Source organism: Balaenoptera acutorostrata, chromosome 3, assembly GCF_949987535.1.
Source record: "Balaenoptera acutorostrata chromosome 3, mBalAcu1.1, whole genome shotgun sequence".
Taxonomy (NCBI): Eukaryota; Metazoa; Chordata; class Mammalia; order Artiodactyla; family Balaenopteridae; genus Balaenoptera; species Balaenoptera acutorostrata.
Window position 1 is genome coordinate 82,164,960 of NC_080066.1, and position 16,269 is coordinate 82,181,228.

Here is a 16,269-nt window from a genome sequence, read left to right on the forward strand (position 1 = left end):
GATGAGGACATCTGACTACTTATCTTAAATAATAATTCATCAGAGCTCCTTTAAATAATAAGTGTTCCACTGTGGTTTTAAACACCTCATTTTAGCCAAATTTGATTTTCATGTGTTTCTTTGAGAACTTCTAATGTGAGTTTCATCTGTAGATGAAAAACAGAGCTTTGTCTTTGTGCATTTTATCTAAAATATGATAAATAAATTGCTTCACACTTTAATGGAGTCTATAGTTGACAGAAATTGCTGTTAACTTCAGAGTGGTTACTAATTTGGGTATGTAAACACAACAGGCTTTGTTCTGGAGACAACAAATACTTGTATCTTGGGAGAAACAACAAAGACTGCAGAATTCATAATTATTTCAAAATTAGGACTGATACTTTATGATATTAATAAATAGACTCAATTCATACCATCACCATTAGTGTTTGATATATATTGTGCACACACACAAAGACGGAATGAATAGATCCAATTAAACAAATACTGGAAAAAATACTTAGCTCATAATTTTTTAAGTGATCAATGCAAACGCAAACTGCCATTTATTCAAGGGTGTGCTGCTTTATGACATTAATGTGCTCCTAAAGAGCTCAAGTCAATGTTCTGTAAAATTGTTATAAATCTTGAATGAATCTTGCAATAAAATAATGAAACCTTTTGCCATGTAAGTTTTTATTTAACTGTGTTGCTTGTCTATATGTTGAATGTTGAATTTTCTTCATGGCTTAACAGTATTCAGAGACGTGCAGACAGGTAGATACATCAGCTTTTTTCTTATTTGCAGGGTCATTATCCTGTAATATGTGGCTTTTTCCATGAATACAACGGGAAAAATTTTTTTTCAAATTCTAATGAGATACTATAACCAAACGTTGTGAAGAGTGTTCTATCCAGTAAAAAGAGCCTGGATTTTTTATTCTTAAATAGTGGAATGATGTTGCATACATGAAATAAAAAGGCAGAAGATACAATGAAGTACTGCATGTGCTCAATATACATCCATTTATTAATGCATATGCCAGAGGATTGCATTGTACTATGCATTTGGAGACGTCATTAACAAAGCACTTGCTTATCAATTTAACATGAATTAGTGGATCTTACCGTCTTTGATTTCTGTTCTTAACATATCAGACCAGCTTGTTCACAAAGCACAGTCACTGTAACAGGATCTTGTTCCTGCATGTGTATGTTGCCCACTAACAGTTATGACCATAAGTTACAACTACAAAGTACTCTTCTACAGCCAAGTATTTAGGTACAGATTCTAAAAAGTCAAACCATAAAAACAGAGAAAATGCAAATATTCATAAACTATTTCATATTCAAACTCTAACCTAGTTATATTTTTATCTACTGAGCTGTAATAATTCATTTTCCTATTGCATTGTATGCATCTTGGGCTTATAAATAACATAAATTACAAAATTGTAAGCAATTTCTTCAGACTTCATTTTACATTTTTCACTAAAGAGTTGAAGACATGACTTTTTGCTCCAGTACAATATATAGTAATGCTGCATTCAGTACAAATTGTTGAATATTTCTAAAAAGAGAAAAGCATTTAACTGATTATAGCACTCAGTAAATAAGGAGTTAGTCATAACTGTCAGAAGGAAAACACTAACAGTATAATTACTTATCGTAGGTAATTTAAGAAACAAACCTTCCATCATACTCCTAAACCATTAGTCATATGACTTTCTAAAGAATGAAATTTGGTAAAGCCAAGACATAATGCTAGATGGCAAATGCTTCAACTTACCTTTTTTTTGGTTTTTTTTTTTTGTTTTTACAAATGTGATGTGACCTTGGCAGTTTTAAAGAACAAAGTTCTGTTGATATATCAAACACTGTTAACAAACTATTTAGCATTACTTTTTATAAGTTTGCTTTAAGAGCATTTCTTCACAGTGATTTCAGAAAGGTTGGAAACTGGTTGGCATAAAATATTTCCCACATTTTCTATTTTAATATGTATGCAAAAATCATCACAATATATCTGCAACTATAAAATTACAAATGCTTTCTAGAAGTAACTGCATTTCTAGTCATGATAGAAAAGGGTATTTGTAAGACATCTATAATGAGGTAAGCCTAAATAAAATAGAATTTGAGTAACAGATGCTTTCATATCTACTGGCCATATACACCAATGTAACAAGGACAACTAATGGACCAACTTAAGAGACTGTTTTTTAGTATGTTTAACGGATGAGAAAGTGGTAATGAAATAAACATTTTAAAAGATACTCTGGATATTTCACTTTACATCATAATTTTGGCACTTCATGGAACATTTATTTCTCAAAGAAAGACCAGAAATGGTATAAAAGTTTCACAGATTTTCCACATACCTTGTAGACATTGTTCTTGAGTACTGGCAAACACTGAAACGTAGTGAAATAAACATTCCTGTGTATTTGCACATGCATGCAGTAGTCAAACAGTTATAGTTTATGAATTCTCAAAGATGCTGTCTTGCAGTATTTGTTTCAAGCACTCTCTTCAGCAGATCTTGCTTCAGATTTAAGTCTTACAAATTCTTTAGCCACATCGTCACTGGTCCTCTGCGAGAGGATTCTAAGGATAGTCAAACCAGTTTCATCCATAGAGACATTTTTCAATAGGGGATACCATGCCCCGTGGCTTCCCTTTTCTGCTATGTTCTGGAGCTGAATTACTGTCATTCCGATAATTCGATCTTCTCTGGCAAAGCAGTAATCTTTAACAGAAAGGTGAAGTTCATAGGCCCCTGGGCGGTTTTCTTTACTCAGAATGCTGTGTGGATTAAAAATATGGATTTTGAGCATTTTCAAATAGGGATCAATATGGTTCTAATAGACTGTTGAAAATTTTATACATTGCTCAGAATATTATATGGGCAAATAGAGTATCATTGTCTTTGAACTCTGATGCAAATATCCTTTAAATTTTATTTAGATTGTATTTACATAGCTATTACTCTGCAATCGAACTTAAAAACTCCTTCTTTCCCTAGATGGAAATAGGAAATCAATCTAAAAATGCTTTACTGCCCTGATGTTAAGGATATTAATAGAAACTGGAATTAAAATATTATGTTGTAATTAATCATTGGAGGCAAGGTCTCCCCAGTGATATAGGGGTAGGAGGCGTTACTAGGGGTCATGGAAGCTAGGCCAAGGGGGATGGGTACCTTTTGGAACAATTTCTGTGCCATTTCTACATCCGTTATTACAATTTCCTTTCTTTACCTCAGACTCCTGGATACGCTATTATATCTAGGAGCCTTTTCTCAGGGGAATACCCTGGACAGACTGTCAAGCACTATTCACAAGATGCTAAATTGCATAGAAATCTCCAGAGTAAATCAGTTCCAGCAGAGCCTGGTGCTTCAATGCCAACTCTTTCCTATGGCAACAGTTAGACCTGTCAAGATTGGGACTGAGGATGGCCTCTCCTAATAACAACCCAAGACAACTTAGTGCAGAACTGAACCTAATGAAGAAGGCTGAGTGGAGAAACTCTGAGGATAATCCTTCCCTGCCCCTTATTTTAATTCATCCTCAGACAGTCCTGACTTTTTAGTGAATGCACATCTATTCCTCAGCAGTACAAGCTTCCAAATTCCTTCCTTTTCTAAGTCATTTTTTCTGATCAAACATTTTGCCGAGTCAGACTCTTGTTTCCAGGTGACATTGACAACTAAACTGTGTACTTATTTAAAGAGACAATCTGAAATAACATACAAGAAGATGGAATCCTGGGGGGTAAGTATAGAATGGCAAAATATGATGGGATCTGGGTCTTCTTGTGAACTAAAATGAGTCAAAATGCCACCTTTTCCCAGAATTGTGGTCTTAGTAGCTCACAGCGTTGTATCTGAATTTTGCATTATCCAAGTAGTCCTAGAACCTTTTGGAAGACTTTTCAATTGGATCAAAGTTTTTGTGTAGTTTGGAGGAGCAGATAGGTGGAATCTTGTGAGCTGGTTTATTAGCAGGCATTATTAGTGGGATTAATCTGTTAGAACCCTTTTAATTGATGTGGTAGGATAGTTAAGTTTTAATGAGTGGTAAGAGAGTGAAATATTCAGAGAACAGAGTGCTGCAAGGTCTCTGGGAAATCGAGAATGCAAAATAACAAAGAATCAAACCAGTAAGGGACAGTTTGGTAAGCGTGCATGCGTGTGTGTGTGTATGAAAGCACCTAGGGCTTGGTCCTGTGTCCCTGCTCTCTATCTCTGGGTCAGCTCGTGTAGATTTGTAGAATTAATTACATCTATATGCAGATAATTCTCAAGTTATATCTAACTATGTATTTAATATCTCCTCTTGGATGGACTGTAGGCATCTCCAAATTAATAGATTTAAAACAAAATCTTTGATCTCCTCATCGCCTGTCTCTATTTCCCCATCTCAGTAACTCAACATCTACCCAATTGCTTATGCCAAAAACTAGGAGTCATCCTTGATTTTATTCAGTGCCAGATAGCTTCCGTTTGCTCCAACTGGATCTACTCTCCATCCTTCTTCTTGTACTTTGCAATACAATGCTGACCTGTAAGGACCACACACATTGAGTTTCTCCATGCTCTGGCTTCCAGTTGGGTTTGGCCAAAAGGGAGCGTCATTAGAAAATCAGAAAAAATGATGAGAGTGAGGTCAGAGTTTATTTTCTCTGGCTTCTTGCATGTGAGGCTCCCTCAAGTAGGCTGTTTCCCTCCATGGAAGGTCACTCTCCTAATAAGGTGAATGACTACAAATGAAGTTTCACAGTCCCGATTTTAGTAACTGCTCTTCCTCTCCCCTAGGCACAGAAGGGGTAATAACCTGGCTATTACTAGCCCCAGATTACACCTCTATTGCTCATAGCCCCTCTATTCTCACATCTTTGTACATTCCTTTGTAAATATATGTCTTGAATTAATCTCAATTGAATGTTCTTGGGAGCCTAATTCATATACTCTTTCTTTCATATTCTATCTCCAATCCACTGTAAATTCTATAGGATCTCTTAGAATTCCAAAACATATCCAAAATATTTCCACTTTTTTCCATCTCTTGACTACTTCCTTCCTCCCTAAGACTATCTGATCAGTCACTATTATCTCTTACCTAGACTACTGCAATAGCCTTCTAACTTATTTCTACATGTTTGGTCTTGCCTTCCCTATAGTTACTTCTCTATACAGCAAACACCATAATCATTAAGGATGTAAATCAGATTGTTCAAACCCTCATATGAAAATCCTTCAACGTCTCCTATTGAACTTAGAATGTGACCCAGGCTCCTTTACCACTGACTTCAAAACCCTGTGTGATGTAGTACCTGACCACCTCTTCAAATTCATTTTATCTCACTCCCTTGCCCACTATATACTGTTTCTTAAATATGCCAGGCATGCTCCTGCTTAGAATCCTTGCACTCGCAATTTTCCTTGTCCTAAAATGCTCTCAACTCTCTTCCCTACATGACTGGTTCTTTATTTTCTCAGGTTCCTATTTAAAAGGCACATGCTCAGACAGGCTTCCCTGAACACTCCGTCTAAGCAGCCAACCGATCACTCTATTACATCACCCTGTTTTAATGCTCTGCTTAGTACTATCATACGATAACTTTATTTATTTATGATGTTGTTTATCATACGTTCTTTATCTCTAGAGAGTAACTTCCACGAGAGCAAAGTCCTCCTTCTACATATATCCAATGCCTATACTATTGCCTGATACATGGTAGGCACTGGACAAATATTAAACAAATGGAAGAGAACTAAAAACTTCTTCATTTGCCTTGGATCAATGATGAACAGGAATCTTTAAACCCATAGGTTCTGCTTTCCTTAGCAAAGCCCAGTGCCATTCCTACCCTGTGAGTCACTCATAAGTGTAGCTCTACAACGCCTATTGCCTGGTTGAATAAAGGATTCAGGTCATAACTTACAACTGAAATGTTTCGTTATATTTTGGTGACCATGTGTTGCTTTTTGTCTTTGTGCCTTGTTTTCTCTTCTTGTCTCCGAGGTTGGGTCCCAGCATACAAACTTCCACAAAGGGGCGGAACATTGCAGTGGTCTGCCAGTGTAAGTCATTAATAGCAATCACTAAAAACCAAAAGGAAAGAGACAGGAATATAAAGTATTGACAAACCAATGTGTGGAATCCTAGACTCTCCCTTTGATCCTTAGAGTGAATTTTTATTTTTAAAAATGATGTATGAAGTTGTAACTTGCATTTGATAGCACCCTAACCCCACTGATGAGGAAAAACAATTTACTCTCTGGACTGCATGCTTGTTGGCGCTTTCAGCTCTAAGCCATGTGGCATTGGGATGGTAAATGTTAGCTGTAATTGAAATGACAATCATTAATACTGAAAAGTTATGATTCTTGTTTAGGTGAAAAAATGATGCTTTTCATATTTAAATTATATGTTCATCATGAAATATTTAGAAAATATACAGAAAATAGATTTTAAAAATCTATAATTTTATCACTCAGAAGAAATGACTGTTAATATTTTGGTATGATGTTTTCAATCTTTATATATAGAATGGGATCATAATGTATTGCAGTCTTATAAGTAGCTTTATTTTTTAAGCCCATCACGGGTAGCATTCTAATTTATTATGTATTTTCCAACAGCAAATATTTCATTATATGTACATTTCATTCTATATTTACCCAATCACTTGTTGTTGCATATTATGGCGGTTTCCTAATTTTAGGCATCATAAATAATACTTAAATGAACATTCTCATACAGGTTTGCTCATCCTTTGATGATGATATCCTTAAGGAATTGTCTTACAATTAAATTTGCTAATGCAAAAGGTTGATAAAACTTTTATCATTTGATATGCATTGTCAAAATATTTTTCAAATATATTTAGTGACACTGGAATATATAGTCATGCCCACTTTTCTGTATGATTACCAGTACTGTATATAATCTATTATAACCCATAGCAGTGTTACTTTTATAATACAAAGATACATTAGGTAATGCAATTTTAAAATGTTAGAAGGCCATGGTTTTGATTAAAGTAGATATTATTTAAAGTGACTAAGTCTATAATAATATAAAAATAGAACATGGTTCTATTGAGCAAAGTATTAATCATTAAATTACATCTTTGAAATGACCCCTATTTTCAGATTGTGCTTTTACAATATAAAACCAATTGATTCAACCACCCATTTAAAAAAAACAAACAGTTGTTGGAAATCACATAGAAAAAGTAGGTAGATTATGTGGATAGTAAGAACATGCTGACTTAACATCTAAAATGTCATTGGCAAGTTGGAGCCAACCACAGCACCAATGTTCAATGTATATCCTCAACCATAGAGAACACGTTCAATGTATACAGTTTTGAAATGTAATCACCAATGTATTTAAACCATTTAGATATTTCAAGTAACATAGGTTAAATACCTGTGCCATTCATTTTTTTCAGTTTTAAATCAAAAGTTCTAGATTCATGAAGAAGTTCCTAGCATGCCCTGAAATCATTTAGTATAGATTTTAAAAGAGAGATTAAAGAAAAAACAACATTTTTGATATACTTATTTCCAGAGGTTAAAGTCTCATAGGCTGTTTTATCTACCTGGACCAGAAATATACCTTTTATAGTGACTTTATGCTCTCCTGTTCCTGGGGTGGCGGTGATGTCCACATGAACAGATATCTGACCCACTGAATCTCTGGAGGAGGGACCTGCAAATCAGCAAAAGTTTACTGGCCTGACCTTTCAGACCACTTAATAATGGACATAGGCATTCTGTGCACAAGGGACTGTAAAGTGTGATCATAGAAATAAATGGTTCTTTTCGTTAACAGCACATAACAGATTTTGATAAATGTTCACTAAATTAAATTTGCTATGCAGGTTTGAGGCTTGGGTATAACCATATTTAGCCCATTTAGTTAAACTTTCATATAGTACTCAGATACCTTAAGGCACACTCTTAGTATTACTATTGTTAAAAAAAAAAAAAAAAAAAAGGCAGTTGCCTTACTAGGCACTTAATAAAGCTCTCCTCGTTGTTGCTTATGTACAAAGATGTATCATGCCTTTCATTTCTTTGTGAAGTGCTTTTCTTCAGTGTACCGCACCAGAGGACCCGGGATACAAAGATGGCTCTACAGAGCACCTGCCCTCACGAGGCCCACACTAGACCAGGGGAGAGCAACATATATACATATTGCTGCATATAGTGTGATACATTCTAAAATAGCTACATTTACAAGGTCGACTGATGGTATAAAAAGGAGTAGTCAATTCTACCCTGATAAAGGATAGTCAAAGGTTAAGCATGTTGTATTGGAAAGTGCCTGTGATTTGGGGTCAGATAAGCTTGAATTCAAATCATAGTTATGCTGCAACTGGTTCTGTGATTGGAATTTGCTATGTTCTCAAGTCTTGCTTTTCTCATTTGTAAAACAGGGATAACTACATCAACCTCATACACACACACACACTTATCTATTAACATATCACCTATAAGCACGTGTATTTTTTTTCACAAATAAAAGCACATACTCTAATTATCATTTACCTTGCCTTTGTCTTTTCACCTAAAAATATATTAAGAAGATCATTCCATTTCAGTATACATAAAGCTATGCCCCATTCTTTAAGATAGTCTGTAATATCACTGCATTAACTACAAAGTCAGTGTTCCCTGAGTACTTGCTTAAAAATGAATCACTAATCTGTTTACCAAATAATGAAAACATTAAAATATTCAAAACATTTAAAATAATGTTTAGCCTTTATTCCATTATATGAACATACCATTATTTATTTAACTACACTTTGGTTGTTTCTAATCTCTTGCTCTTATGAGCAAAATGTAACAAATAATTATTTTTCATATTTACAAGTTTATCTGTAGTATAATTTCTAGAAATGGTATTTATTTGTCAAAGGTAGGTGCAATTCTAATTTTGTCCCATAGAGATTTTAACCATTTACAATATATATGAGAGTAATAAGAATCTTATTTTTGTAAAATAAATGGCTAATGACCAAGCTGAAAATGAAAGGTTTTAAGAGACTTCCAATTTCTAACTTCAGAAAATCACCGGATTTCAGCCAGAACCTCTTAACAGGACCTGCTGAGAAGAGCTGGTTCACCACAAGCAGCCCTCTCACCCACACCCCACCCTAGCCATTTGATAATAAAAGAACTGAAAGATAGAAAGTGATCACTTTGGGCATTAGCCAAGGGACTGTTCATTGTTCTGTGGGAAGGGAAGAGCGGAAATGTTTCCTTTTCCTGAGGTGAAGGAAAGAAAACTCCAAGTAGAAGTACTCCTAGACTCCGGAAGTGCCAGCAAGATGAGCATTTCATTTTTTAATTGGCTGCCTACTTAGCAGACCTGAGCATGGCCAAGTGAGGAACAGCAAGCCACAGAGTATGCCAGGACCTTCCCCTCTGCTTAAAGTCATGGTTGCTGAGAAATATGGGAGATGGCTCCTGAAAGGGCTTGAAGTGCCAGAGTTGGGGACAAGAGAGGGAAAATGTGATTGTAGGCTCTGGTTTTATCAGGGATTGTCACAGACGTGGTAAAGAGGCAGGCCTCTCAAAGGAATGTGCTATGCCCAGGTGAGGTGCAGAAGGAAAAAGTGTCCAGGTCTTGAGTCTTGGAAGAGTTCATCAATGCCCTGGGGAACTATTTGGAAATAAGTTTCACACCAGCCAGTTCTATCAATTAAACTTGTATATCCCCTAAAAGAAGGAGCTGGAAAAGCTCTACCACTAACTGAATAGACAGTGACCTTTAAATAGATAATGACCAGTAATGGCCACCATTGAAGTTTATTTTTTTATTTTATTTTATTTATTTATTTATTATTGTTTTTGGCTGCATTGGGTCTTAGTTGCGGCACGCGGGATCTTCGCTGAGGCATGCGGGATCTTTCATTGCAGCATACAGGCTCTTTGCTGCATCTCATGGGCTTCTCTCTAGTTGTGGCCTGCATGTTTTCTCTCTCTAGTTGTGGTGCGTGGGTTTTCTCTCTCTGGTTGTGGCGTGTGGGCTCTCTAGTTGAGGTGCACGAGCTCAGTAGTTGTGGCGCATGGGCTTAGTTGCCCCTGGGCATGTGGGATCTTAGTTCCCTGACCAGGGATCGAACCCATGTCCCCCAGGTTGGAAGGTGAATTCTTTACCACTGGACCGCCAGGGAAGTCCCCAACTGTTGAAGTTTAAATAAAGAGTCATCTTTCTCTTTTCTCTCTTTCCTTCCTCCTCAATATCAGGGAAACTACGTCCAGGAGAAAGAGGAAAGGTACACATTACAGGAGCTCATGTCTTCCTCCACCTCCTGCTTCTATGGCTAGAGTCACCATTTCCCCCTGCTTGTGTAGAAAGAAGGAGAGCTTTGAATCCAATAAGTGATTAAAACTTTAATGTGAGCAGAACAAGGTCTTAGAACCTGAATAACTTTCTAATAGTGCAAGTAATTAACATGGTATGTACCTGGGTGTTGATATCAGTGAGGGAGGTGTCCATGCAAGTAGAAAGTAGGGCTCATAAGAGGAGCTGATAACACTTTTTGGAAAAATAAAATAGTTTGATATTATTCCTAAACTGGTGACATCTTTATGATATGAAGAATAGACTATATCTTCCCATTATTCAAGTCTCCTTTTGTGTGTTTCAGTTATGTTTTACATTTTTCTTCATGTGAATATTGAACATTTTAAAAGCTTATTCCTAGTTATGGTATCTCATCCTATTTTAAATGGGACCGTTTATTACATTATATTGTATAACAGGAAGGCTAGTGATTTTTGTATATTTTTTTATTCAGCCAACTGAATTTTTAATGAAAGATTTACATTTACCCCTTTTGAGTAAATGAAATACAATCATATTATTTTCAGTGAATGACACTTCTCCTTTCCAGTTTTTATGCCTCATATTGTTTGCCTTGGCTAATTTTGTTAGCTTATGTTTCTAATACTAGATTCCATGACAGTGTTAGAAGTGGGCATGCTTGTGATCTTCCATTTGGCTCTCCAAATTCATTTTCCACCCTTCTCCACTCTGCCCTTAGATGGACAATTCAATGGTCTCCTCTATACTGTACTGCCGCCGAGAAGTCCTGGCAAGGTAGGGGAAGGAGGGAGTAGGGTCGGGTCAGGTATTTATTTCTTTAGCCTCCTTCCTGTGGGGTCACCTTTTGCTGGCTGAATCCTGCAACCAAAAATCAAAACTCCCCTCACCAGCCCTCAATAGGCAACAGTCTCTTTCCTGGTTTTAGGAGCTTCTTCCTCCCTCGTTATTTTTGTTGCAGGGAGGTTAGTTTACTATTTTTTCTGGTCTCTTTATATCCAGCACATACCTTGTCCATAGTTTCTCCATTAAATCCTTCTCAAATAATCTTAATTGGGCGCACCATCTGATTCCTACTGCGACCTTGGCTAATAGAGTTAACATCTTTGATTCGCTCATAACTTTAATGGAAATGCCTCTAGTATTTTCACAATATTCTTAGGTCTTGAGGAACATTGAGACAATTTTTTTTTGTGGGGGAGACAGGACATAAAATATGGATCCTCACTACTTAACTGTTATCATGATGGATTTTACAGGGGAGACAATGCTTAAGGAGGCTCTTGAAGGTTGAGTTGAAATTCATTTGTTTTAGACAAAGGAGCAGGAAATAGCATGCGCCCACATGTGGATGCGTAAAACACAATGGTGTGTCCTGGAACTTGCAAGGAGTTCATTGTGGATGGAGCAAGCATAGATGGAGTAACAAGAGGAAATGTTAATTGTTGGTCCTTTGAATGCCATTTAAAAGTTGTTAGACAAAAAATAAAATAAATAAATAAATAAATAAATAAAAGTTGTTGACATTATTTTGGAGATACAGAGAAGTCTTTTAAGTTTTTGGCCATGGGTGGCATAGTCAGACCTAGATTTTGAAAGAATTTGTCTCATCTGTGTAAAAGACAGATCATTTCTATCACCCTATTCCCTTCTGGAAAACCTCCCACTTGCATCTTATTATACCATGAATCAAATCCTAAAACCCAGCCCTTTGCAAGGATGCTTCTGATGACCTTTCCTTCATCTGCACTTCTGGTCCATGCTGTTGTCTTTGGCTTAATTCTTCAAAACTTTCTTCATGTTTTCATCAACTCAAACCACATGTTTGGAACATCTTCCCTCTATTATCTTATGAAGCTCTGTCCAAACACCTCTACTCTAAAATACTTTCATTTTTTATTATTCTATAAATAATCTGTAGTTATATTCCTAATTTCCTCAAATACTATAACATAGTGTAAAAAAACTGGGCAATGAAATCAGACTTCCCTGATCATGAATCTGGTCTGTCACTCATTAACAGTTTAAAACTCCATAAACTTGCATTTCCTTATTTGTAAAGTGGGGATAAACCCACCTACCTGGCAACATTATGGTGAGGCTAAAAAGGGAAAATTTTGAAAAATATGTAGGATATTATGTGCCTTGCACATAACAGCTATCTGGTAAATGGATCCAAGTTTATGATGATAATAATTCTTAATAAGAGTATTTCAAAGTTATTAAATACCTCAAAGATTCATAGAAAAATTATGGAGAAAAATCCATTGATGCTATAGTTATCTAAATCAAATACTGCAGTAAGACAACATGAGTGACTGGAGTTTTCCCCAACAACTTTGGAATTCTTACTTTCTTCAGTAAGATTTTCTGGGTTGAGTACACTCGAGAGGGAAGGTTTTTAAGAGCCCTCCTGTTGAATGTCTATTAGGGAATATTCTTCCCCACTATGATGTATCAATAAAACCCTTGATTAATCAAGAATTCAGTGAAATGAGTTTTCTTGATTACTAAAGGTTTTTTGTTTGTTTGTTTAACTATTGTTGAAATCAGAGTAAATGAGAGATGATCTCTCAGCAACACTGAAAATGCATCCAGATTGTGTATTTGTCTTTGTTGTTACACCAAGGATCAGAGCCTGCTCAGTACCTGGGTTTGTGGTTAAGACTTTTATGTGCGGTCTTATATGTATTACTATAAGCAGTAATGTAGCAATGGCTGCTTTCTGCCCAGAGTAAACATCTAGAAATTATGCTCAGGAAAGTTATTGATTTAACAGATTTGTAAATGAGGAAAGCCTTCCATCAGAGCACTCACCAGGATGTACCATTTCTTCATCTGAGTTTCTAACCAGAAACTTTACCAAGGTAATTTAAAGCCTTTAACTGTGTTGTTATAGAATTTGACTTTTATTGGAGAATATATAAAACTTGAATTAGGAAAATATGTGAGTTTCTGTTTAGCGCTCTTATAGAGGAGGAATTTTATGCTGTTTGAAAACAACTAACAGCTAAAGAAATGTGCCTAAAGCTTTTTAAAAGGTACTCTAAATGCATAGATATGTTTTTCCCTTTTCCAAACTGCTGCTCTCTAGTCCTCCACTTGTATATCCTAACTCTGTGCATGTGTGTGTGTTTTCTAAAAAGATTTGGAGGGTTGCATTGGTGGGGAAAACCATGTTAGAAATCAAACTTATGGGGCTTCCCTGGTGGTGCAGTGGTTGAGAATCTGCCTGCCAATGCAGGGGACACGGGTTCGAGCCCTGGTCTGGGAAGATTCCACATGCCGCGGAGCAACTGGGCCTGTGAGCCACAATTACTGAGCCTGCGCGTCTGGAGCCTGTGCTCCGCAACGAGAGGCCGCGATAGTGAGAGGCCCGCGCACCGCGATGAAGAGTGGCCCCCGCTTGCCACAACTGGAGAAAGCCATAGCACAAAAACGAAGACCCAACATAGCCATAAATAAATACATTAATTAATTAATTAAAAAAAAAATCACACTTATGTACTCAGCAGTCCCTGAACAATTTTGTGGAACCTCTTGCGTGGAAACATTGACTAGAAAATACACATTTCCTTTTCTAACATAAAATGTGAAATTTACTGCTCAACCAAGTCAAACATAGTCTTGAGAGCTGTCTGCTTAATATGGTACAACCCTAAAAAAGTGGAATTAGGAATGTGATCGTCTTCTGACAATTTTGAGTAGATGCAACTAGTGTAAAAGGTTTTATCATTATTGCAATTATTGCTTAATAGTCACGCTATTCATAATTGCGTCCTGAGAACTCCTGGTTTGTGTTTCCATGGCACAGTGTTTATACCACTCCTAGCACCTATGTTATGCCTAGTATTGTAGTTACTTATGCAGATTTTTTCTTCCTAACTATATTCCATAATGGCAGGAAGCCTCTATTTATATTAATAATCCGTACTTCTTATCTCTAATTCATACAATAAACATAATATTCTTTTGATACATATTAAATGGCCAGTTTATATTTATTCATTGATTAAACATGCGAGCAGTCCTCACTTTGCACGGGTTTTCATGTTCCATGATACGCCTGGATTTCAGTGCCCACAGTTTAGTTAAATAACACCCATTTCCCAATGACATATTCCAATTTCAGTTATCATGGCCTATTAAACGTGTATCATTGCCTAAAGTACAAACTTTGCTGCTAGTTTCTTAGTCCACAAATCATCATATAAGTAACAGATAGGTATTATCATCAGCAACCAATGACATCACTTCTTTTAAAGTCTGTTAGTGATTGGTCACTGTGCCCCTGTTCAGTTCACACATAGCAGAGTGTGTAGTTGTGTTGCTGCCTTGTTTTCCAGTGATAAAAACATGGATAATCAAAAGAGGGAATGAGCCAGAAAAGAAGAAAGTGCAACTAAGGAACAAAAAGTGATAACACTGGAGTGAAATTTGTATAGAATGTAAATGGATTAATAGAAAAAAATTACCGACCTCGTGAATGTTGACAATACTGCCCTTGCAGGGCTCTAGAGAAGCAGACAAGGAACTTAATGAAAAGTGACCTTATTGACATAAATGAGAATGAAGATGAAGATGTCCTCGTGGAGGTGACATTGGAGAAAAACTTCACATTAAAGGAACTCTGAGATACGTTACCGCATCGAAAGCAGGAAGGATAAACTGTTGGTGACTGATCCAAACTTTGGAATGACAATTCACCAAGGCACAGAAAAGATGCTTGCACCTTATAGTTATGTGATGAGAAGAAAAAGGCAAGTACTGTTCAAACTACACCCGATAAGATTTTAAAAAGAAACGAAGTGCTTTAATTCTCCATGTTCCTAATGCTTCCAATTACAGCGTATTAAATAGGTGTTTTCTCTTTTTTCATTTCCCTATACATTTATAGCTGACAGCAAAAGATTTTGTTTCTTTTGACAGAATGTTTTCAAAAGTCTTGGTAGAATTATAAATTTCCCCATTAATTAGCAAGATTGCTTTGAACAGTTTGTTTTCTCAGTTATTTTTATGATTGTACATATTTGAGTTGATTCATTTAATACCTTTGCAGTTGCTGAAACAATACCTTTGTAGTTGCTGAAACTATGGAAGCTGCTTAATTCAGTCAGATGTGATTTACATCTGTGTTGCACTGTGCAATAGATTTTTCTTCCCATTTGGTGGGGTTGGTTTGCTATAACCTTGATCTGATCCATCTAACATCTGCATGGTGAAATCTGTTGATTGCCTGTCCCTGAATAAAAATGGTATTGAATAGAGGCATCTTCGAGTTGAAGAAGGTATATATCAATCAAGCAGTTATTTTCCAAAAAGAGAAAAAAAAGGTAACATATAAGAGATTTCCATTTGTGACAAAATGAAATATGAAAATAATCTAATATGGAGCTTGTTATTCATCTATTTAACAATTTTTATGACCATTTAATGAAGATTTAATCAGAGGCTATGCCTGTTACATCATCTTGTCTATTCTAAATCCATAGAAATTAGGCTATTGTGCCTCAAATCAACTTCTGGGCCCCTAGAATGTGTCCTTTGTCACCAACATTATTAGATCATGAATACCAAACTCTCTATTCAGGAATGAGTAATGCTCATGTGAGTAAACATTGGCAAAGGGCAGGAGGATGAAAGAACTGATTGTTTTATTTGAAGTTCTCTTTAGAAGAGCAGCTTTTGATAAAAAGCTTTTTGATAATAGATCCTGATTACTATCAGATTATGATATAGCATTATATAAGCACCCCTAATAGAGTTTGTCTCTCACCCAACATAATTTGAGTACATTCTGTGAATGAATGAATAATTTAAAAAACATTTAGTAATGATTATTCATGTAATGTTTTAAATAATTACCTCCAAGTCTCAATTAGCATCCTGTAAAATATTAGATAAAAAATATCACAGCTGCTCAAGTCATTTGTAC

At 36.0% G+C, this 16,269-nt stretch overlaps 1 protein-coding gene across 2 annotated transcripts in view; it reads right to left on the reverse strand.

The window, feature by feature from the left end:
- Positions 1–930: 930 nt before the first annotated feature.
- UNC13C (unc-13 homolog C) overlaps positions 931–16,269 on the reverse strand; it is a 590,366-nt gene continuing 575,027 nt past the window's right edge. Inside the window, exons 25-28 of one of the 2 annotated variants that reach the window (XR_009007737.1) lie at positions 7,614–7,706; positions 5,932–6,091; positions 2,364–2,787; positions 931–1,552 (exon numbers count right to left, since the gene is read on the reverse strand). Coding sequence is in view for 1 of the 2 variants with exons in the window: in XM_007194906.2 (XP_007194968.2) it covers positions 2,502–2,787; positions 5,932–6,091; positions 7,614–7,706 (539 nt within the window). In the remaining variant the exon portion in view is untranslated. Of the gene's footprint in view, positions 2,788–5,931; positions 6,092–7,613; positions 7,707–16,269 lie in introns of both variants that reach the window. The other variant, XM_007194906.2, reaches the window with a different exon arrangement.